The sequence below is a fragment of the Equus przewalskii genome, chromosome 2 (assembly GCF_037783145.1).
Source record: "Equus przewalskii isolate Varuska chromosome 2, EquPr2, whole genome shotgun sequence".
Classification (NCBI taxonomy): Eukaryota; Metazoa; Chordata; class Mammalia; order Perissodactyla; family Equidae; genus Equus; species Equus przewalskii.
This window is the reverse complement of record NC_091832.1, coordinates 101,172,764-101,195,201: the sequence shown is the minus strand read 5'-3', so window position 1 is coordinate 101,195,201 and position 22,438 is coordinate 101,172,764. Positions and strand designations below refer to the sequence as shown.

The following is a 22,438-nucleotide window of genomic DNA, read 5'->3' as shown; positions in this document are numbered from 1 at the left end:
CTTCTAGCTGTGGCATGTGGGACGCTGCCTCAGCGTGGTCCGATGAGCAGTGCCATGTCCGCGCCAGGATTCGAACCACCGAAACACTGGGCCGCCTGCAGCGGAGCGCGCGAACTTAACCACTCGGCCACGGGGCCAGCCCCAGTGGCTAATCTTTAATTGATCCTAGATTGCAGTGGGGAACAGCTATTTCAGGACAATAGCGAAATTTGGATCTGGGCTTTATTAGATGATAGTATTATATTTAATATTAAAATGCCTAAGTATGATAATTATATTGTGATTGTGTAGGAGGACGCCCTTACCCTTAGGAGATATATGCTGAAGTACTAGCGATGAAGCGTTAAAATGTCTGCAAATAATTCCCAAGTAATTCAGCCAAAAATATTTTTAAGTCCATAGACAGAGAAGGTGAGAATGGAAGGAGAGGGGCATAAGACAGGGGAGGGAGGGAGGAAGCATATGTGGCAAAATGTTAACAATTGGTGAAACTGGGTGAGGAAAATACAAGTGATTATTGTACCATTCTTGCAACTTTTCTGTAGGTTTGAAATTTTTAAAATAAGAAGTTGCGAGTTTAAAAAAAAGAGGTTTTAGAAATTTAAAATGACAGGAGCAAGGGTGCAGGTACTCTTCTAACGACTGACTTCTGTGATCTTGATCTGTTGCCACAGCTCTATGCATTCATTTATCAGCAAGCACATAATTGTGTGCATAGTTCACCGTCACTTCTCCTGGCTTGATCAGGGAGCTTGGGTTTACTTTGCAGTTGACTAGGATTGATTGCATTAAGCACTGGGCGGTAACTGGTTTCCTGAAGCTTCGGAGGAAGCCGTCTCTTTTTCTAGTTCAGCCTGCAGAACATTTGTCTTGAACTCTTACCTGTCAAGTACTCCTTAGGCTTAAGAAAGGGGGAAAGGCTTCTCAGAGGAGGTGATACTTGAGTGAAATGTTTTAACTTTTGTTTCCTTGTTACTCAAAAGTGATACTCATATATATTGGGGGAAGATTAGGAATTAGACTGGCAAAATTTTAAAAAAGTATTTGTGAGTCTTCTATTCTCAGAACCCAGAAGTAACCATCTATGTCAATATTTAAAAGTGGAGGACAGATGTGATCAGATTTGCATTTTAGAAATATATCACTCTAGATGGGACTGGAGCTTGGGGAACCAAGTGGTCAGCTTTACGGTAACCTAGAAGAGGGGTGATAAAGGCCTGGACAAAGGCATTGGCTGTGGGTGTGCAGGAGAAGGAGCAGGTTAGAATTAAGGTGTGTAGGAAGCGAAGAGGACAGTACTTCCTGCAGGAGAGAGAGGAGTCCAAGATGGCATCTTGAAGAATTATTATTCATCTTGAACAGTTCAGTGAGATTGCCCAAAAGAGAAGAGGACCAAGGAGAGAGAATTTGCTGAGCCAAGCAGACTCCATTCCTTCAGAATTTTGACTAAGGAATATTCAAAGCATCTGCCAGCCGAAGGAGAAAGGATCAGACACGCAGAGTAGAAAAGATGCAAGAGAGACAGAGCAGACTGTGAGGCAGAGGTGAGAGACTGGTCAGCCTCTGGAGCTGCTTCAGATTCTGACAGCCTCCCGGGGCGTCCCACTGTGTGAAGAGGATGGCATGGTAATAATGGGGGAGGGAGAGAATTTGTTTGGGTGGCAGAGGCTGAAGAGACATTGTTTGTTAAATGGGATGAAGTGAAAATAGAAGTAGAGAGAGGGAGTAATTAAAGCAACAAGAGGGGACGGCTGGGTGGCACAGTGGTTAAGTGCACACGTTCCACTTCAGCAGCCTAGAGTTCGCCAGTTTGGATCCCTGGTGCGGACATGGCACCGCTTGGCAAGCCATGCTGTGGTAGGCATCCCACATATAAAGTAGAGGAAGATGGGCATGGATGTTAGCTCAGGGCCAGTCTTCCTCAGCAAAAAAGAGGAGAATTGGCAGCAGTTGTTAGCTCAGGGCTAATCTTTCTCAAAAAAAAAAAAGCAACAAGATTTTGGAAGTGACTAGTTAATAGCATGCGTTTCCTCGGACCTGAGGAAAAGCATATTATCTTCTGAACTGGGAGGAAGGAGGAAAAGATGAGCAAATTGCACAAATAAGAAAATGTTTCCAGGAAGACAGGAGATGAGGGATGATGAACGTGTCACAGGTTAATATCCATGGAGGAAAAATAAAAACCCCTTTTTATAAAAAGCTTTATGTAACCTATCTTATATTAGATGTTTCTTGATAAAATTTTTTTCCTATAAAACATGTAATATCCTTAATATTTGCTTATGTCAACCCCTATTTTAAAAATAGCACTCAATTCTTAATTTGGTTATCTGTCTCACCCTTTATCATTTTATCAAGATAACCAGATCTTCTGATATTTCTAGCTACTTAACATGTAAGCTTTTCAAAGTGTCCTGCTAAAATGTGATTATCTTTGCATTATGGAGCCAACTTTACTTAATTTAGAAGAATGGCGGCTAAAATAGTTCTCTAAAGAATTTTAATGGATGGTTCTGTGGTGTGTGTATTGGTTTGAGTTTTTGTCATGGTGACGGGAAAAGGTCCTTGCACCACAGAAAGAAGTGCTATTGCTTGCCAAGTATAACATTAAAGTTAGTATGTCGTTTTTCACTAAGCATAGCAAACCAGTCTTAAATTTTAGGTTGTTGCTGCCTAAAGTAAAATTAGTGAATTTTTATTTTAAGTCTACCCACTCATTTCCTTTTGTCATTTTTGGTGGGTCACACCCTATCTTTTGACTTCTCCACCCCCAAGAATCTCAGCTGGAGAAGACGCCCTCCCTGTTCTGGGTCACGTTTCTTTCTCTGAGGACCCATCTTTCTCCTTGTTCACCGCTGGTGTGCACAGCTCCCACAGACACTCCAGCAGACCCAGCCTGTCTCTGTGACATCTGCTCCCTCTGATGTCACTCATCTTGTGCTCCCCACAATCAGATTTATCCCCCTCCACTCCCTTATATACCTAGCTCCTCCCCAAAGCCAGGTGCTGGGGTCAGTCTTCAAAGCTCCCATCTGTCCTGTCACAAAGTCTGCGCTCCAGATTTCCCCCAAACTCTGAGGATTTCTCACATTTCTGAGGAACACCACCAAAGGCTCCCATATATTTTCTTTTAGACACTCCTAAATCCTCGTTCCCAGATAAAAGAACCCCCTGACCACCAAGCCACTCACTTCATCAAATCCTTGTTCAAGGATCTATGTATTTATGCTCATGTTTATGTTTATGTGTACATATGTTGAGCATTACCCATTAGAACAGATGCCACCCTCAGAACGTAGTCTTTCAAGCCATATAATGCTTACATGTTGCTTGTTTGGGTCAAAACCTCACACCAAATACTCTTTTTCACATCCTTCTAACATCATTTCTAAAACAGTGTCTCTTTAGCTCTTCTTCACTTTAATCTTACATTAATTTCGTTGGATAACTCTTGATTCTTCCCATATAGGAGCTCTAATTTTTTATATTTTTATTTAGTTTGCTTAATATGTCCCCCCCACGTATACTAATGTTATACTCAGCCTTTTTTGATACAGTGTTCTAATACCAAGGGCCCATTTTCAACATCAGGTTTATAGAAAACATAAAAAATTTAGTAAAGGTTGAACTTTTCCATTCGGAACGATACTAAATTTTTTGTAAAGAAACGTGATCATCAGGCCTCAGAAAAATTTCATGGGGGACTTCTCCCCTTCTACTCTCTCTACAGATTACTGCCGGTTGTGGCCTAGTTCATCTTTACTTTGAACGTATACGTATTGATGAATTTAGACCTTACGTCTCTTCTCTTCTACTTGTCAATAAAATAAAATAAAATCTGAGGCTTATTTCAGAAAAGATGTTTATTTAACTTAATTCACTTTATGTGGACAAAGATAGCTTAGTGGTCCTGAAATACCACAGACAACTACAGATAAGCAAAATTGAAAAAAAGCCATAAATAGTCACTCCTTGTCAACAAAAAAGAAGCTATCTAGATATTTTTCTTTTGGAAGATTTTATTCATCAGGACAGATTTATTTTACAGTATAATACTAACAACACTTGGATAGGTTGGTGGGATTATGAATGAATGTTTAAAAATAATATGCTTAACATTTTTGTTAAAAATATAAAACTATATAAATATTTATTTAAAGCTCTTTTTTTTTTCCTTTTTCTCCCCAAAGCCCCCCGGTACATAGTTGTATATTCTTAGTTGTGGGTCCTTGTAGTTGTGGCATGTGGGACGCTGTCTCAGCACGGCTTGATGAGCAGTGCCATGTCCGCGCCCAGGATTCGAACTGACGAAACACTGGGCCGCCTCCAGCGGAGCGCCGGAACTTAACCACTCGGTCACGGGGCCAGCCCCGTAAAGCTCATTTTTAAAAAGTGACTGTAATGAGTTAATATTTATCACATATTTAAAGTTGGCCTTGAAAATGGTACCTTTTGTTATATATTATTAAAAATAGGGATTATTACTGTCTTGATAATAATTTTTAAATATTTCCCCCAAATGCAACTTAACTGCATACAAACAACTTTATCTGCTTTTAAATATTGACTAGATGTCTTCTTTTTCCTCAGCTTTATTGAGGTATGATTTACAAATAGAAATTGTATATATTTAGGTTGTACAATGTGATTTTTTTTTAAAGTGTAAAACGTGATGATTTAATATACATATATTGACCAAACTTCTTTTTATTTATTTACTTACTTATTTTGCTGAGGAAGATTTGCCCTGGGCTAACAACCACTGCCACTCTTCCTCTTTTTGTATGTGAGTTACCACCACAGCATGGCCACTGACAGACACGTGGTATAGGTCTGCATCTGGAAAGCAAACCCAGGCTGCCAAAGCAGAACGTGCTGAACTTAAGCATTAGACCACCGCGGCTGGCCCCAAACTTTCTTTATTCTTGATCAAGCATGAATTTATTTTTTGGCTTTTAAAATTTAATCTAGTTTTAAAAGAGACATTGAACTTTAGTGTTCAAATTTAAAATTTTGTGGATTACTATGGTTAGAATGTCCCATTTTACTCATCTGTATTCTGATAAGATTTTAAACATTAGGAATACTTTGTGCCCATATATCTTATGATGATGTCCTTGCTACACAAAATTACTGTATTTAGTGAAAGCTTCTTTTAGTCAAGATACGCCCTGGTGCTTCTTGGAAATGAGCAAGTTGTCTTTGGCCAACTGGCGTCTAGAAACATCTCCTTTTTCAAGGAAAGGTAATTGAGGAGTGGAAGCTACCTCTCAATAACTGGAAGATGGCCATGCTCTGGACTCTTACCAATCTTGTTTGACATCGGGCCACAGAATTAAAACTATCTTGATGATAATCTTCCTAGGGCCATAGTCCAAGATATGGCACGTTGATAATTTTTTGTTCTCCTTACCCTTTATTTTAAAGGACCACAAAGAATGTCTAAAATAAGAATATTTGAATATCGGCTCACTTGAAAGGAGAGCTAACTCTGTTTGTATGAGGTCGCTTTTAATCCTGAATCTCTTTTTACTTTCCCCAGATGAGTCCGTGCTATCAGTGTTCATAGTGTAATGTAACTCTCTGTTACACAACAGATCATACTAATTTTTGTTTTCTGTGGCATTTCTTGGTTTTGTTGTCAATACTTAGAATACAGTGATTAAGTTTAAATAAATGAATTTTTGTATAGAGAACTATACATTCTTACTCAATAAATATCTATAATAATATGGCCCAGCCATTGGGCTATAAGCAGGAGGAACAAACATAAACAGAATACACAGTCCCTGCCATCAAGGAATCCACACTCTAGGATGGTTTTATGCACTGTGTATACCTGAGTGTACATGAGTGTGTGTACAGATCCTTCTTTGTGAAAACTGTAGCTGATTTTCCATTGTTGAAAATCAACACGTTGTTTTAATTTTTAAAGGTAAAACTGACATTTGAAAATGCACATGCTGTGAAAAAGGAAACAACTGAACCCAGACAGAAAAAGGCACCGTCCAACACAAGTGATTTAGTGAAACTTCTGTGGGGAGAAGAGGTGGAAGGTATCCAGCAGAATATTCTAAACACTCCTCATATCGTTATGTACCTCACACTGCAGCTCGACTCGGAAACATCAAAGGAAGAGGTGAGTGTCTTCTCAAAGTGCAAAGGAAAAAGTAAGGACCTTTTTTATAGTCTTCAAAATGAATAAGTGCTTTTCTGAGTCATTCTATATCTTTATGGTGTGGGTATGTTTTGTACACAGCAATCTTCTAATTGACAAGTTTGTTGAGTCCATTTATAGAGATTACTGAAATATTTGAAGTTTTTCTGCCATCTTTTTAAAGATTTCTGTTTGAACTGCTTTTTCCATAATATTTTTCTTACCTATTTTTGGTTGCTTGTATCATTGTTATTCAAAAACAGTATATGCTCTTATTTTTTTAGTGATTACTCTTAAAATTTCACCATGATGTTTGTCTTAACAGAGTCTAACATTAAGCACTATCTTAACCCCTTTTCAGAATAATCCAAGGCCTGTAGTACACCCTAAGTCCACTTATCTCTTTCACCTCCATGCTCTTGTCGTCAATATTTTAGTGCTATCATTTTTTTTTTAGTTCCACAAATTGGGCATAAGTATACTACTAGTACTGCTACTGATAATTATGACTTTATACATTATAAAATGTATAAATTATGTATTATGAAATGCATATTTTATACACTATATTTCATGCATATATTTCCTTCTTTAAATTTACATATATGCTTGACATTTTCTCTACTCACTATTCTTTCTTGCATCTCAGACTGTCCTTATTTGATTATTTCTCTTCTTCCTAAAACATGTATTTTAGCTATTTCTTTTTAGTGCAAGTCTATTGGTGATAAATTCTTCTTGTTGTTATTTATCTGATGATGTCTTTTTCACCTTTTCTTGAAAGGTAGCTTTAATTCGACATTATATTAATTAGAATAGGCCAGTCACTATAACAAACAACCCAAAATCTCAGTGGCTTAACATAATAAAACTTTATTTCTCATTTTAATGTAGTATTTGTTCATGTGGCTCAGGGATTGGAGCCCTTCATCTGGTGGTTCCGTTATTCCCAAGGGCTTCCGAACCCCCTGTTGGATCTTCACATCTAGTTCGCTAATGAGAGAAGAGAGAAAGCATGCATATCACAAAGGACATTTCAGAGGCCTGTCTTAAAAGTAGGACCATCACTCTGCCCAGGTTCCAGGTACCTAGAACTAGTTATATGGTCTCTCCCGATGCAAGGAGGTGTAAAATGTCTTCCTGTGTGGCCAAGAAGAAGAGGAAGTCAACACATGGTATTGCTAATGCCACTTAGGTAGAAAGTTATTTTCTCGTATCTGTTTGAAGATAGTATTTCTTTGTCTTCTGACTTCTGTTATTGCTGTTAAGAAGTCTGCTGTCACTCATCCTTTGTAAGGAATCTGTCTTTTATTTTCTTTCTTCAGTTTCTTGCTTCTGCTATGTCCAGACTTGTTTTTTAACCTCTCCATTGTGTTTTCTATTTAAACAGTCATATTTTTACTTTTAGAAGTTCCTGAAAAGTTTTTAACTGATCTGTGTTCTATTCCTACACTCTAATCTGCCGTGCTGTTCCTAGTAGTCTCTTGTTGCTTGCTTGTCTTAGTGATTCTATGTATTTCTCTAAGCTTTTCATACATAGCTCTTCTCTATTCTGTGTCTGCCCAGTCCACTATCTCTAAGTCCTGAGGGGACTCTGATTTGTGGTGGCTTGCCTTCTTATATCCTTGGGGATCATTGACTAAACTTATTGCTTGATTTTGTCTTTGGGAGCCCTGTGATTCTCAAGTGGGAATGCCCTTCTCCAGAGAGAATTTACTTCTGCTTCTGCCACTGACCTAGGGCACCTCAGCCTTACTCAAGGGTCTGGGTTTAGCGCAACCGTCCTAGGCTCAGCTTACCTGCCTAGCCACCAGCCCAATGCTCAGTGTCCTGATTAAAGCTATTGTAGGCGTCAGCCCTCAGGACAACCCTGCCTCCGTCCCTCTCACCACTCCCAGCTGAGGCCCCGGCTTGCTCTGCTGTGGTGGAGAAGGCGGTTGGAAGGGTATCGAGAGGATGTCCCTGGAAACCCTTCTACTTCTTACATATTCAGCAGTTCAACAACAGGTCTCTTTTGGCCTGGATATAGTTGTTTTACACCACAAGGGTCTCTCAAAGCATCTAGATTTCCCTAAGGCTTCGAGCAGAAGTGAGATCTATAAAGTTTTTACCTAATTTACATTTCTTTGCTTTTGAAATCTTTGCAGCCTATATTCTCAATGCCAGAGCCATTTTCTCCAAGGAATCTATTTCCTTGTGTTGCTTCTTCATATATCCAAATTTAGTCAATAATTGAAATGGAAAAAGGATTTACTTACACATATTTTGGTAGTTTTCTGTGTTTTGAAAAATACATAGATACCTAAAGTTAATAATTGTAGTTTCTTGCATGTGTTACTAGTCCTTTGTATCTTTAAAACAAATGAGAAGTGTAACCATTTATTATGTAAAACACACAACAAATTTCTGGGATGGTGGCACCCTGAATCTTTCTAGGTCGTCTTGGAGTAGGATACTGCTGAGGCCTTTTGTCATCCTTGGCTTTCTTTCCCTGGGAAAGTGTATAGATGTTTCTTGAATGAACAGGTTTCTCTCTGTTGACAGCCCTGTAATTAACATTGTCATTAGGAGAGGCTTTTTATTCTTACTGAACAGAGTGGAAGCTGCTGCATGTGTATGCTGCTGACAAGTGCTTTAAAATACAGCTAATTAAATTGGTTAGGAACGGTAGAGCTTGCCAGGTCTTTAATAGTGAGCCTCTCTGGGCTGGTCGCTGTAGCGGTTGGAATAGAAACTTTCCCAAATGACCTTTGTTACTGGTGTGACTTATTTTTACAATAGAATGTCATAGGGTCATTTCATTTTCATGTGAGTTACGTGTTTAATAAAAGCTTGTCTTCTTCAAGTTACAAGATTTGGAAATTTCGAAAAACAAGTCAAAGTATATGGTTATTTGTTTAAAGTGGTGTTTGGTATTTGTCTAAATACAATAAGCTTATTTGCTAGTCAAGGTTTAATTTATGAAGTAAACGTAACAGAAGACCTTAACTGGTGTTTGATTTAATTTCTAGAGATAAAATGTTTTGTAACTGTTTTTACCCTAGAAATATTGCAAGAAAATTTGAGTTGTTAAAGTGTATTTGGCCAACATATTCCATAGCAATTTGCATATGTTGAATGTGTTAATAAGTGTAAAAAAAAGGTGTATCCAGTTTATCATTATTTCTATTTAATATTAAAAGTTGCCAAGACATGGACTTCAAGTCACATAATTATTTCTTGTAAAGAGAGACCAAAGCAAGGTGTAGAACACTTTAGAGAGAGAACGAAGGAAAAGATGTGATATTTTAAGAGTTTGGGCTTTTAATAGTGTCTATATTAATATTTATGGATATTGTCATTACACAGCATAACTAGCAGCTGCTCTGAATTCTCCGTGGTTTCTATCTAGAAATTTTTGTTTTGCCTTGTGAGAAAAATACCATGTTGCTTTAAGTAACAGCAAAAAAATGAGGTACAGAATGATTGATCCCTTTGTATAAAAGTTCCAGCACAATGCACATCCTGATTTTGAAATTTATTTTCTTTTGTAAAACTTATTTGTTTCCTGGGAACATGCACTTCTTGAAAATAGAAAAATATTAAGCATTTTGTGAGTTATCTTGTAGATCTAGTATTTTCCATAATTTCAAAGGTGCCTGTTAAAGTTTGAATTCACATTAATCTGTGGTGGGCAAACCCTTTCAAATTTAAGACAGATAAACTTGTATAATATCAAAGTACTCCTTTCTTCCTATATACATTACTTTAATTTTGTATTTTCACTTTGTGAGTTTAATTGCAGTTTTTTCTTGGGTTTAAGTAAAGATTTCATGATTTCACCAAAGATGATGAAGATTATCTTTTAAAAGTCAAGTAATGAAAGAAAGTAAATTTAAAGACTCCTAAGAGTTACATGTGGTGTCTGTGTAGATGTGTAAACACAGGAGATAAAATCTGAATAATGAAATATAATAAAATAGTAGTACTAGATTTATTATAAAGGAAATTAAAGTTTAAAACATTATTCGAAATTAATTATAATTATTCCAACTAATCAATGAGTGTCCTATTCACTGTATATTTTGGTATCATGACTAATTTTGACAGTCTCTAACTTATTTTCAGATGTGGTATTTTAAATACCAGGCAATGTGTTAAAATTCCAGGCATACTTCTCTCCTTGTGTTTGAATAAAACTCCCACTGAAGCTGGAAGGATTCATTGTTTTGTTCTTCACTTACTACAAAGTCTGAACTTTCCATGACAAAAATAATGATTGGAAAATTTGGAGAGTTTGATCATTTCTATTTCTTTTCATTTAACAGCAGGAAATTCTTTATCATTATCCAGTATCTGATGCATCTCAGAAACTTAAAAGTGTGAGAGGGATATTTCTCACACTCTGTGACATGTTGGAAAATGTAACTGGGACACAAGTTACTAGGTAATAATTTATTCTTATTTATCTTTAATTCTGTTTCTTTCCAGTTCTTTACCTTGGTTCTGACAAACAAAATACTAATACATGTATCTATTATACAAATATTTTTATATCTATAATGTCGATATCTATATAGCAGATATGATGTCTGCAGACATTTTGTTTCTCACCTAGGTTATTTCTACCAGTCATCTATTTAAAGTGTAGGTTTACATCTCCATGTTTTGGCACACTTTAATTAACCAAGTTAGACTGAAGACCTATGCTTTAGAATTTCTTCATGAGGATTATATCTCTTAAGCATGGCATTACAGTGAGTCTGTGTTTTGCCATGTTTTAATCTTGATTATTAACTTGCTAGGCGGTACCTTCATGATGGTAAGAATGACAGAATGCTGAATTTTTCATATAGTTCAAAATATTCTGTTCTTACAACGATACAAAAATACCAAATATATGTATACTCTAGGAAGAGTATTCAGACTATAGTGTTGTTGGTGCAAGTTCACTCAGTGATGGATAAGCAAGACTGATGTCAAATAATTTTTTTTAAATAAAATATGTCATATAGTCAATTGTAGAGCCATATATCCCGTTCCACATTGATGTATCAAGCCCTGACTTGTGTTGGGTTTTTTTGTAGTTGTTTTTTTGCTGTGGATGATTGGGCCTGAGCTAACACGTGTTGCTTGTCCTCATCTTTTTTTTCTCCCCAAAACCCCAGTATCTAGTTGTATATCCTAGTTTTAAGTTCTTCTAGCTCTTCCATGTGGGATGCCACCACAGCATGGCTTGGCGAACAGTGCACAGGTCTGCACCCAGGATCTGAACCGGCAAATACCAGGCCACCAAAGCAGAGGGGGCGCAAGCTTAACCACTATGCCACTGGGCCGGCACCCAAGCCCTGACTTTGAAATGCCGTAGTTCACTTACGGGAGGAGGGGGCTCAAAGCTTTTGAATTTTGTTTTTTGGGGTTTTTGTTGTTTTTTATGTAAAATAAGTCTAGGGGTTATAAACCATTTTTCTTCCTTAATATTACAACAATTTTAGACTTTACAAAAACAGTTTATCTCAAATTTTAAGAGATTTTAAAATATTAAGTTGTATTTTCTAAGACTTTAACTTTTCCCATCTTCTGTTAAAAATGACACCTCTGTGGTTTTAAGATTATCTTTTGTTTTCCTTTTTCTCCCCAAAGCCCCCCAGTACCTAGTTGCGTACTCTTCGTTGTGCGTCCTTCTAGTTATGGCATGTGGGATGCTGCCTCAGCGTGGTCTGATGAGCAGTGCCATGTCTGTGCCCAGGATTCGAACCAACGAAACACTGGGCTGCCTGCAGCGGAGTGCAGGAACTTAACCACTCGGCCACGGGGCCAGCCCCGACACGTCTGTGGTTTTAAAAGATAGGACCTGCAGGACAACAGGAAGAAGAATTTCCTTGTTTTTCTAAATAAAAGTCATGTTTCACTCTGGGACTTTTAATCTAGTCTGTGTAGAAGACATTAGTTCATTTTAAGACACTAGTAACTTAGGCTCCATTCAGTGTATAAATTTGCATTCGGAAAAGCATGTTGTAGGCCTCATTTTTTTGAACAACTTCATTGAGATATAGTTCATATATCATGCAGTTCACCTATTTAAAGTGTACAGTTCAGTGGTTGTATATTCACAGGTACGTGCAGCCGTCACCAGAGTCAATTTTAGAACATTTTCATCACCTTAGAAAGAAACGCTGTACCTTTTAGCTGTCAATCCACTTACCCCATTCTAAGCCCTGGGCAACCGTTCATCTACTTTCTGTCTCTATAGATTTTCCTATTCTGGATGTGAATATGAGTAGAATCATAATATGTGGTTATTTGTGAGTGGCTTCTTTCACTTAGCATAATGTTTTCAAGGTGCAGGCCTCCTTTTTAATATTATTAGAAAGAAAATTTAAGTTTGTTTAAGTATTTAAGTTCTCCATATGGATTTGATCTCTTTTAACTGTAAAGGATAGATATTATTTTACTTGATATTTAGATCTTGTTAATGATAAGATATGGGTTAAACATGTGGAAAACAGTAAATAAAGGTAGAAAACTTTTTTGTGAAACAGTAAATATGAAAATAATTATTATTTCAAGGATACCTTAGCAACATGTGTATCTTTTACTGCATACACTGTTTTAAAACTACAGCGAGGGGCTGGCCTGGTGGCGCAGCGGTTAAGTTCGCACGTTCCGCTTCCTGGCGGCCCGGGGTTCACTGGTTCGGATCCCGGGTGTGGACATGGCACTGCTTGGCATGCCATGCTGTGGTAGGCGTCCCACATAGAAAGTAGAGGAAGATGGGCATGGATGTTAGCTCAGGGCCAGTCTTCCTCAGCAAAAAGAGGAGGACTGGCAGTAGTTAGCTCAGGGCTAATCTTCCTCAATAAATAAATAAATAAATAAAACTACAGTGATATTAATGTATGACTATAAAAGAGTCTAATATTTGTCTAAAAGTATATGCATTTTTAAACTTTACTAATGCAAAAGTAATATCCCTTTTGAAAAAAATCTAGCAATTCATATTTAAAATCCCACATATTTACCTACTACAGTATAGAAGGTACACTATATCCTAAGGACTCAAGAGGTAAAGACTGATGTATGTATTTTCATTTAAAGAAAGAAAACACTAAATATATTTTTAGTTTATCTTCTTCCCACCGCCTATACATACTACAGAAGGGATCATTATGTTCTCTATATATCCATAGTTCATTATTGTATCTCTTTTTAAATTTGTTTTCCAACTTCATTGAAGTACAGTAAACTGCACATATGTAAAATGTGCAGTCTGATCAGTTTTGACATGGTTATAGACCTTGAAACCATCACCATGAATGTATAAATATATCCATCTCTCCAAAAGAGAACATGTTAAATCTGACTTATACTTTGGTTACTTGCTTATATATCTATGTCCCATGTTGAATTATCATCCATGCCTTCCTTTCTTTGTCATCTCTTTTGGTAATCATGTTCATAAACAGACAATCAGAAAAGATATGTTAAACTAACACACTGTGATAGAAGCTTTCTTTTGGAAAAAATAGTATATAGTCACTAAATGTTAACAAAAGAGTTTACTTTTGTATGACCTAGGGTTTTTTGTTTTTTTAAAAAATATTTCAGAATATATTTTTGTTGTTATACAATTCCTTTCTTTTTCTGTGTGGCTGTTAAATATATGCCAAGAAATTTGCTTATCAAGTATGTTCTTAAAGCATACCATACGTAATCTTTTATGAAGGCTCATTTATAATTTTATGACATTTAAAGATATTCTAATTTCATCTTGACTTTCTTTTTCTTAGTTCATCCCTTCTCTTAAATGGGAAACAAGTTCATGTGGCTTATTGGAAAGAATCCGACAAGTTGTTGTTAATTGGCCTGCCTGCTGAAGAGTAAGTTGAAATTTTTGTTTGCCTTAAAATCATTTCTAAAATACTGCTAACAAAGTCTTTCATAAAAATTGTGACAGTTTTGTCAAAAGGCAAGCTCTTTAAACAGTTTTACGATTTAAAGGAGTATTGCACTAGTACAATAGCTGTCTGTTCATTTGTTACAAAAAGTGCAGAAACGTGCCAGGAAAGCCCAGCTAGACCAATTAGTAAGCCCGGGGGCTGTCAATACACTTTCCTCTGAGATGTGGCCAGTATAGAGGCGGCTGAGAGATGACATTGTCCTCTGCTCAAAATTTTGACAATATCATGATTTGGATTTTGTGTGTTTACAGTTTTTTGTAAAACTGAGATTCTGGAGAATTAAGGATCAGCAGAAAGGTATTTTGCCCTCATGTTGAGCACCTCTGACAAAATAATGAATATTGAATTCTAAAGTGACTTTTCTAATGGTACATCTTATATTTTCATTGTCTCCTTAACTTTTTTGCAAGTATTTTGAAATATATCTTATTTTTATAGTTGGAGGTAAGAGCAAGGTTGACATTTATAATGAGCTGACTCTGAACTCAGGGACTGCATTAGATATTTTACATTCATTAATCTCATTTAATCTTCAAAATTAGTGTGAGGGGCTGGCCTGTGGCTGAGTGGTTAAAGTTCCACATGCTCCACTTCAGCGGCCCAGGGTTCTCGAGTTCAGATCCCAGCTGTGAACCTACTCTACTCACCAGCCATGCTGTGGAGGCATCCCACATACAAGGTAAAGGAAGATTGGCACAGATGTTAGCTCAGGGATAACCTTCCTCAAGCAAAAAAAGAGGAGGATTGGCAACAGATATTAGCTCAGGGCGAATCTTCCTCACACATACACACACACAAAAATAGCTTGAGGTCTATTTAGTGATCACTTTCCCCATTTTATAAATGAGGTTATGAAGAGAGAAGAGTTAAATAACTTGCCAAAGTTCACATAATCAGCAAGAGGCAGAATTGGAAATTGAATGAGAGTCTGTCTGAATTTTCTACTACACTGCTTCCCCAATGTCGTAGGATGTTAAAAGCTGGGGGGAAAGTGGGGTAGGAATATGGAGAAGTCTCAAGGAGAAGGATTTAACCACTGATAGACTAGTCTATGTCCCTGTTCAATGAATTTTAAAACTTGTAAAGTAGACTCTTACCTACTTTAAAAAATAACTGGGCAACTTCTATTAAACTATGAAACACACTTTAGTTTTCCCATTTGGTCCAAAGAACCATTCATCATATATTGTCTACCAATAGTAATCAGATATCAAAATAAATAGTATAGTGTGTGACTGACACAACTTAAGAGAATACTGATTTAGGTAAATTTTCTTTTGGTGTTGCTTTAAGCTTCCCAAGGAAGAGAAAAGTGGACCCAAAAATGCATATACAGCAATCTGAGCATGAATATGATTATTTTCTGTTACTAGTGACTGTTAACCAGATTTCTTTCATTATGTAACGGTGTATTAGTTATCTATTACTGCGTAACAAGTTACCCCAAAACTAAGGGACTTAAAAGAGGGAACATTTATTATCTCATAGGTGTTTTTGCTAGTCAGAAACCCATGAGCAACTTAGCTGGGTGGCTCTGGCTCAGGATCTCTCCTGAGGTTGCAGGCAAATCTTAGCCAGGGATGCAGTCCTCTGAGGGCTCACCTGGAACTGGAGGATGTGCGGTTTACGCACATGGGTTACACGCATGGCCATTGTCAGGAGGCCTTAGTTCCTTGCCATGTGGACCTCTCCATAGAGCTGCTTGAGTGTCCTCACAACATGTCAGCTGGCTTCTCCCGAAGCAAGTGATCCAAAATAGAGAAAGAGAGGGAACCGCAAAACCTTCAGTGACTTAGTCTTAGAAATGATAGACTGGCATTTCCACCACCTAGTATTTGTTAGAAGTGAGGTATAAGTCCATAGCACACTCGAGGGGAGGAGAATGAAGCTCCACCTCTTGAGGGGAAGAATATCCAACAATTTGTGGACATGTTTTAACGCCACAAACAGGAACTCCAAAGGAGACTGCAGTGAAAAATACCAAAATGATTTTGTTTTGAAGGTGACTTTAATTTTCGACAGAAAGAGATAAGATCTATCATTAAATGTGGGGTTTAAAATTTTTAACATGAAGGGATAATGGTGCTATGACATATACTAGATGATGGCTCTCTTTAATCAGCTAATGTATGTTTTTCTGTCTAAAAAGGGATTATAATGAAATCTGCTAGGAGACCGTGCTAGGCCAGTGGGTTGGATTTGAAAAGCTGGGTTGTTTTGAAAGTGTGTGTTTACAAGAATTATAGAACATCCAGAAGAAGATACTTTAGGATGTGGTGGCAGGATAAAACATTCATTTTTCACTTTTGTAGTAGCCCAAAAGGCAAAAGAAAATAAGCAAATAATACAAAGGAAGATAATGGTAGTGTAGGCAATTAGAGAGAGGAGAGGAAGGCCCAGCTAAGGAACTGAGCAGAGGCTGCTCAATCACATTCTTTTTTTTTAAGGAAGATTAGCCCTGAGCTAACAGCTGCCAATCTTCCTCTTTTTGCTGAGGAAGACTGGCCGTGAGCTAACATCCCTGCCCATCTTCCTCTACTTTATATGTGGGCCGCCTGCCACAGCATGGCGTGCCAAGCGGTGCCATGTCCACACCCAGGATCTGAACCAGCGAACCTCGGGCCACCGAAGCATAACATGCGCACTTAACCACAGCACCACCAGGCCGGTCCCTGAACCACATTCTGCTGCCACTAGCCAAATTAGTTAGGTAAATAGAGACAGTTTCCAGGAGAGGTTTGAAGCCACAAAAGGACTGTCACTGCTGACCTCTGGATTCAGGTTGTGCCACAATACGGGGTGCCCTAGCCAACTCCTCAATCTTTATTATTGAGGGGGGTGGATAAAATTTAGAGTGGTCTTCCCTAAATATTTATGTCATTCCTATCCTGGAGAACTTGGAAGATCCCCTGTATTCCCTATCCTGAGCTTCAACTCAAAAATAAGCCCTACCAGCTTCTTTACCCAGTTCTCTTAATGCTGATACCAGCTATGCTATACCAGATTCTTTTCCTTATTCCATCTTGTTTCACGTAGCCGTGAAAGATAAGTATTATTATTCTCATTTGTTCAAACTGGGAAATAGTTTTAGATTGAGAGGTCATGCACAGGCACCGCCTCAGTGTCAATTCCTATGTCTGTATCTCCAACATTGTGCATATGGTTTGTAATTGAACCGGCAGCCTTGGAATTTTTCCCTCATATGTCTTCATGCTACTGCCTGTGCATTTCCCTCTTTACTACTATGCCTTTTACAAGCAGGATGAGAAAAGTGCCGCCTTGAAAAAAGATAGGGGGGGCACATAATCCAGGAACAAGTGTTCTCAGAGGGGCGATCATCCTGCATGATCTCCCTGCAGTGAGCAGCAGGAAGCTAACCTGGCAGACAGTGTGAGGTAGTGGAGAGAGTAACGCTGGAGCTAGAACATGGAGCCCACCAGTAGGTTCCATCGCTTTGTGTCCTTGCACAAGTTACCTAACTTCCTGGACCTCAGTTTACCCATTGGTATAATAGGAATAATAAGACCTACCTTGTAGAATTCTTACATGGCTTCAATGAGAAAATGTTCAGTCTGTTTCTTTCTTTCCTTTCTCCTACTTTCTTTCTTTTTTCCATTTGCTTCAGGCATGTCTTTCTGTCACAGGAGTTGGAATTTCAGTTGAGGTGTGGGTAATAGTGGAAAGTGTCAAGAATTTAGCATTTCTTTCTATGGTCCCAGGTACTGTGCTAACTGCTTTATATGCATTAATTTTATCTAATCCTCAAAATGAACCTGAGAAGGGCTTAGTGGGTACTGTCCCCAGTTTACACAGGAGGAAACTGAACCCTAAGGAGGGTTAAATAGTTTGCATATAGATGATGATATAAAAAGTCCCTACTTGACCCATGCTAGAACCCCAGATCTGGACATCAGAGTCTTCCATTGCTAAGGCAGTAAACAACCATTTTACACAGCTACACTCGCAGTTGACACACATACTTTTCACATTCCTTACATATAAAATGAAATGTTCAGCTTTTAGAGGTGTATCATTTGATTATGTTATAAATGAACAGATGTATTTTTTCTTTATTTAGAGTTCCTCTTCCTCAGCTAAGGAATATGATAGAAGATCTTGCCCAAACCTTAAAATTTATGTATAGTTCTTTAGATAGGTAAGTACTTCTTTAAATTGAATCTCAAGTTTTAAGTAGATGATTCTAAATCACCTTTTGTACCTAATACTGTTCCTTGGTTGAAAAGCTAGTTGTTTGGAGATTTTCTTGTTCTTAGAATTTTCTCATCCTTTTATTACTGGCTTTTATCTAGTAGCTTTGGGCAGTTTTTCATTGGATCCACTGCTTTTTCTTTTTTGGTCTCATATGTTACTTTAGTAAAATAGTGATGTAACCACAATTATATTCTGATTTGACGTATTTCTGTAGGGGCAAATGTAAGAGCATTTCTTCATAACATATACAGAAAAGAGTGAGAAGATTTTAAATAAGATTTTTGGTTTTTTCTTTGACTATAAGACCATTGTCAAATTCACTATCTTAAAATTTGATACTTCTTTCTCAAAAAAATTTTTAGTAAAATAAGTGTTCACTGTTAAAATAAATAAAGACTTAGTAGAAAAAGTATTGACTATTTAGTTTCATGTGTATCCTTCCATGTATTTTCTATACAATATGAATATACATATGCTCTTTTGTTACACATGTGGGCTCATATTCATATTTTTCTGCTTCTTAACCTTAACCTAAAAAACCTTCTGCTTTTTTTTTTTTGAGGAAGATTAGCCCTGAACTAACTGCTGCCAATCTTCCTCTTTTTGCTGAGGAAGACTGGCCCTGAGCTAACATCCATGGCCATCTTCCTCTACTTTATACATGGGACGCCTACCACAGCATGGCTTTTGCTAAGTGGTACCATGTCCGCACCCGGGATCCGAACCAGCGAACCCCAGGCCGCCAAGAAGCAGAATGTGCGAGCTTAACCGCTGTGGCACCAGGCCAGCCCCACCTTCTGCTTTTTTAACCTTGCAATATAAGGTGATGCATCCTTCTTGCATCTGAAGGATGGAATTTTGAGGAAATTTGAGATAACTGTTCAACATTTGAACATGTAAAATTATGGATGGAAAACAGATTTTTCTCTTTATGGGATTTTTTTTTTTTTTTTTGAGGAAGATTAGCCCTGAGCTAACATCTGCCACCAATCCTCCTCTTTTTGCTGAGGAAGACTGGCCCTGAGCTAACGTCCCTGCCCATCTTCCTCTACTTTATATGTGGGATGCCTGCCACAACATGGCTTGCCAAGCGGTGTCATGTCCGCACCCGGAATCCGAACCGGCGAACCCCGGGCCGCCAAAGCAGAATGTGCAAACTTAACCGCTGTACCACCAGGCCAGCCCCTTTTTATGGGATTTTTGTAAATCCCAATACTTCAGAGGGCTGAAATGATATCTTTGCTTTCAAAGCCTTAAGCATACATCAATACAAGCTTCTAGTTATGAAGTCAGTCAGTCATGGGGATGTAGTGTACAGCATAGGGAATATAGGCAATAATATTGTAATAACTTTGTATGGTGACAGGTGGTAACTAGACTTATCATGGTGATCATGTCATAATATATATCTAAATATCAAATCACTATGACGTATACATGAAACTCATAGGATATTTTATGTCAATTATATTTTGATTAAAAAAAGTTAAAAAAAAAATTTGAAAACAATTTACACATTTTACCAAAGCATAATGGAATCAGCTCTCTGATTATCTATAGTTGATCTTTGTTGTCACTGTTCTCGAAGCACCTGAAGGAATTTTCTGTGACTCTGCCGTCTGGGAAAATCATCTACTTTGCAGCCTTGTCCTCCAGGAGCCTCTTAGCAGATGCTTCCCTCTTAAACCTGATTACTTATTAGCGTTTTCCAAATGTGTGTGCTACAAAAGGCCGGGCAGCCACAAACAGTGCTTTTACCTTTTACTAATAAGGAACTTTTTAACCAATGAAGAGTAAGGATGTGGTTATAAACTACCTCCTTAAATTTACACTAGATGAGCAAACCTTGCTATGCTTTGCCCTAACTGAAGCTTTCTTGTTTTCATAAAACCGGAGATAATCAAAGATTAAATTACTGCAATGAATTCCGTACATGAAGACAATTGAGGTTGTTCTGCAAATTCCAATGGAGTAGGTTGGGGACAGAGGGACTCTTAATTTCTCTAAATTTCATCCTGAAATTTAGCTTCCATTGATTTGGAAGTATCTCCAAGTTGGCAGCAAATTTAACTAGTTTCTTCTTGTTTAAGTGAAAATTTGAAAGGCAAACTAAGATAATAAATGTAAAGATCCTTTGAGTGCTTAAAACCAAGCAGTATGAATCCAAGATGTTAAGAGTCATTCTGCAATGACTTTTTTCATAAGAAGGTTTTTTCTGGTTATGAATGCTCTTAAAGGCCCATTGTGAAAAATTATGAAAATCCTAAAAAGTGCAAAGACTTAATTATCTTTTTCAGGTTGTGAGCTGGTTAATTCCCTGTGAGCCGCAGAAAACTGATTGTACATGAACAAAGTTTATTGTTGTGATCAAATTAAAGATGTAATAGTTTCCTTCACTATTCCGAGCCAATCTATTAGCAAATCCTAATCAGTTTGTCTCCAAAACGTATCTCAAATCTATCCGTTTCTCTCCATCTTCACTATTACCCTGTCCAGCCACCGCCATCTCTTTCTACTACAGTAACCTCCTAACTGGTTCCCTCGCCTGCATTCTTGCCACTTGAATTAATTTCCAAACGCAGTTAGAGTGATCTTTCTATGTTACTATCTGGCTCCCACCTACCGTTCTGATTTCAGGTCTCAAACCACACCTGCCCCTCTGCACTGCTCTGCAGGCACCCTGGCCAGGCTTGTTCCTCTCCTGGGGCTTTTGCACACTTTCCTCTCACTGGACTTTCTTGACATTGGAATCTCAGCTTAAATACCCCATTCTCAGAGACCCTTCCCCAACCATTTGATCTAAAATAGCCGACCAGTCACATCACCCATTCACATGGTCCTCTTCTCTGTCTGGTCCTTTGTACGAGTTCATGTTTTTACTGTTTGCTCATGTGTTGTTTTTCTCCACCCGAATGTGAGCTCCACGGGAGCAGAGACCTTGTCTTTTATCTTGATATTTTTACTGCTGTACCTCCAGCAGTGAGAACAGCGCCTGGAATATAGTACGCACTCAAGTAGTTTGTTGAATGAATCAGTGAATGTTATTCTGATATGTTACGGCGTATATGCCAGTTATTGTGTTATCTAGTGGGCTATTCCAGTGAGTGGTTGCAGGCGATGTGGTATTACTTTTACATGGCTAAAATGAAGTGTTTAGAGTCTCTTTCTCCCTCTTTTTTTTTTTTTTTGTAAGTTCTTCCGTAGTTATGCCTTCATTAGTGAAGAAGGGAGGAAATAACTTAGGCTAATTATGTGCTTACCGTGTACTACTAAGTAGTAAGCATAGTAGGTACTTATTATGTACTAGGTACTTTGCATGTGAGTTAGATTCTATTATCCTCATTTTTAGAGAGTTGGAAATGAAAGTTCAGAGAAAGGTCAGAAATTTTCCTGAGATATCTACCTCCTGAGAGCAGTGATAAGATTCGAAACCAGATCGGCTCTATTACAAAGCTCAAATCTCTTTATTATCGTGTGTTGCCTCAAAGATACTGGGAGTTGTAAATGGCTGAAATAGTCAGAGGTAAAAGCAACTTAGGTTTTTTACACAAAGCCTGTTCTATTGTAGACACGTCGCTGTGTTAGCTCTCTGGTTCTTCCAGAGAGCCGTCTACTCAGAGCTTTTGAGAGTATGTTTTAGGGTAAAAAATACTGACAGGGTGAACTTCTGAACATACTCTCTGAGTGACGTTAGAGCAGTACTTCTCATTAAGGGAGAGGAGTAAGGAAGAGAGCCTGTGTAGTTGGGAAAGATCTGGTCGCCTTAGGAGCGTACAAATGATGACCACCATTTCCATATGTTGTTCTAACTTACAGCTCTTGTTTCTCCAGTGCCTTTTGCCAGGTTGAGAATGTTCCTCGTTTGGATCATTTTTTCAGCTTGTTCTTTCAAAGAGCACTTCAGCCTGCTGCACTGCATTCCAGTGCCAGTCCCAGTGCACAGCAGTACGATGCTTCCGGTGCGGTACTGTTAGACAATCTCCCTGGAGTTCGGTGGCTCACACTTCCACAGGAAATCAAGGTAATCTTAGGTGTCATAGATAAGAATGAGACCCAGTTGCCTTATAAGTCTTTATCTTCTCTCTTTTTTTTTTCCCCTTGAGCTTTCTGTCATTTTCGGGATTGTGGG

At 38.0% G+C, this 22,438-nt stretch overlaps 1 protein-coding gene across 6 annotated transcripts in view; it reads left to right on the top strand.

Moving 5' to 3' along the window:
• INTU (inturned planar cell polarity protein) overlaps nucleotides 1–22,438 on the top strand; it is a 72,064-nt gene that overhangs the window by 24,974 nt on the left and 24,652 nt on the right. For 4 of the 6 annotated variants that reach the window (XM_070609128.1, XM_070609129.1, XM_070609133.1 and 1 more), the window contains exons 4-8: nucleotides 5,936–6,139; nucleotides 10,465–10,583; nucleotides 13,927–14,016; nucleotides 18,176–18,253; nucleotides 22,141–22,330. In XM_070609128.1, coding sequence (XP_070465229.1) covers nucleotides 5,936–6,139; nucleotides 10,465–10,583; nucleotides 13,927–14,016; nucleotides 18,176–18,253; nucleotides 22,141–22,330 — 681 coding nt within the window. The remainder of the gene's footprint in view (nucleotides 1–5,935; nucleotides 6,140–10,464; nucleotides 10,584–13,926; nucleotides 14,017–18,175; nucleotides 18,254–22,140; nucleotides 22,331–22,438) is intronic. The other 2 variants (XM_070609132.1, XM_070609130.1) reach the window with 1 other exon arrangement.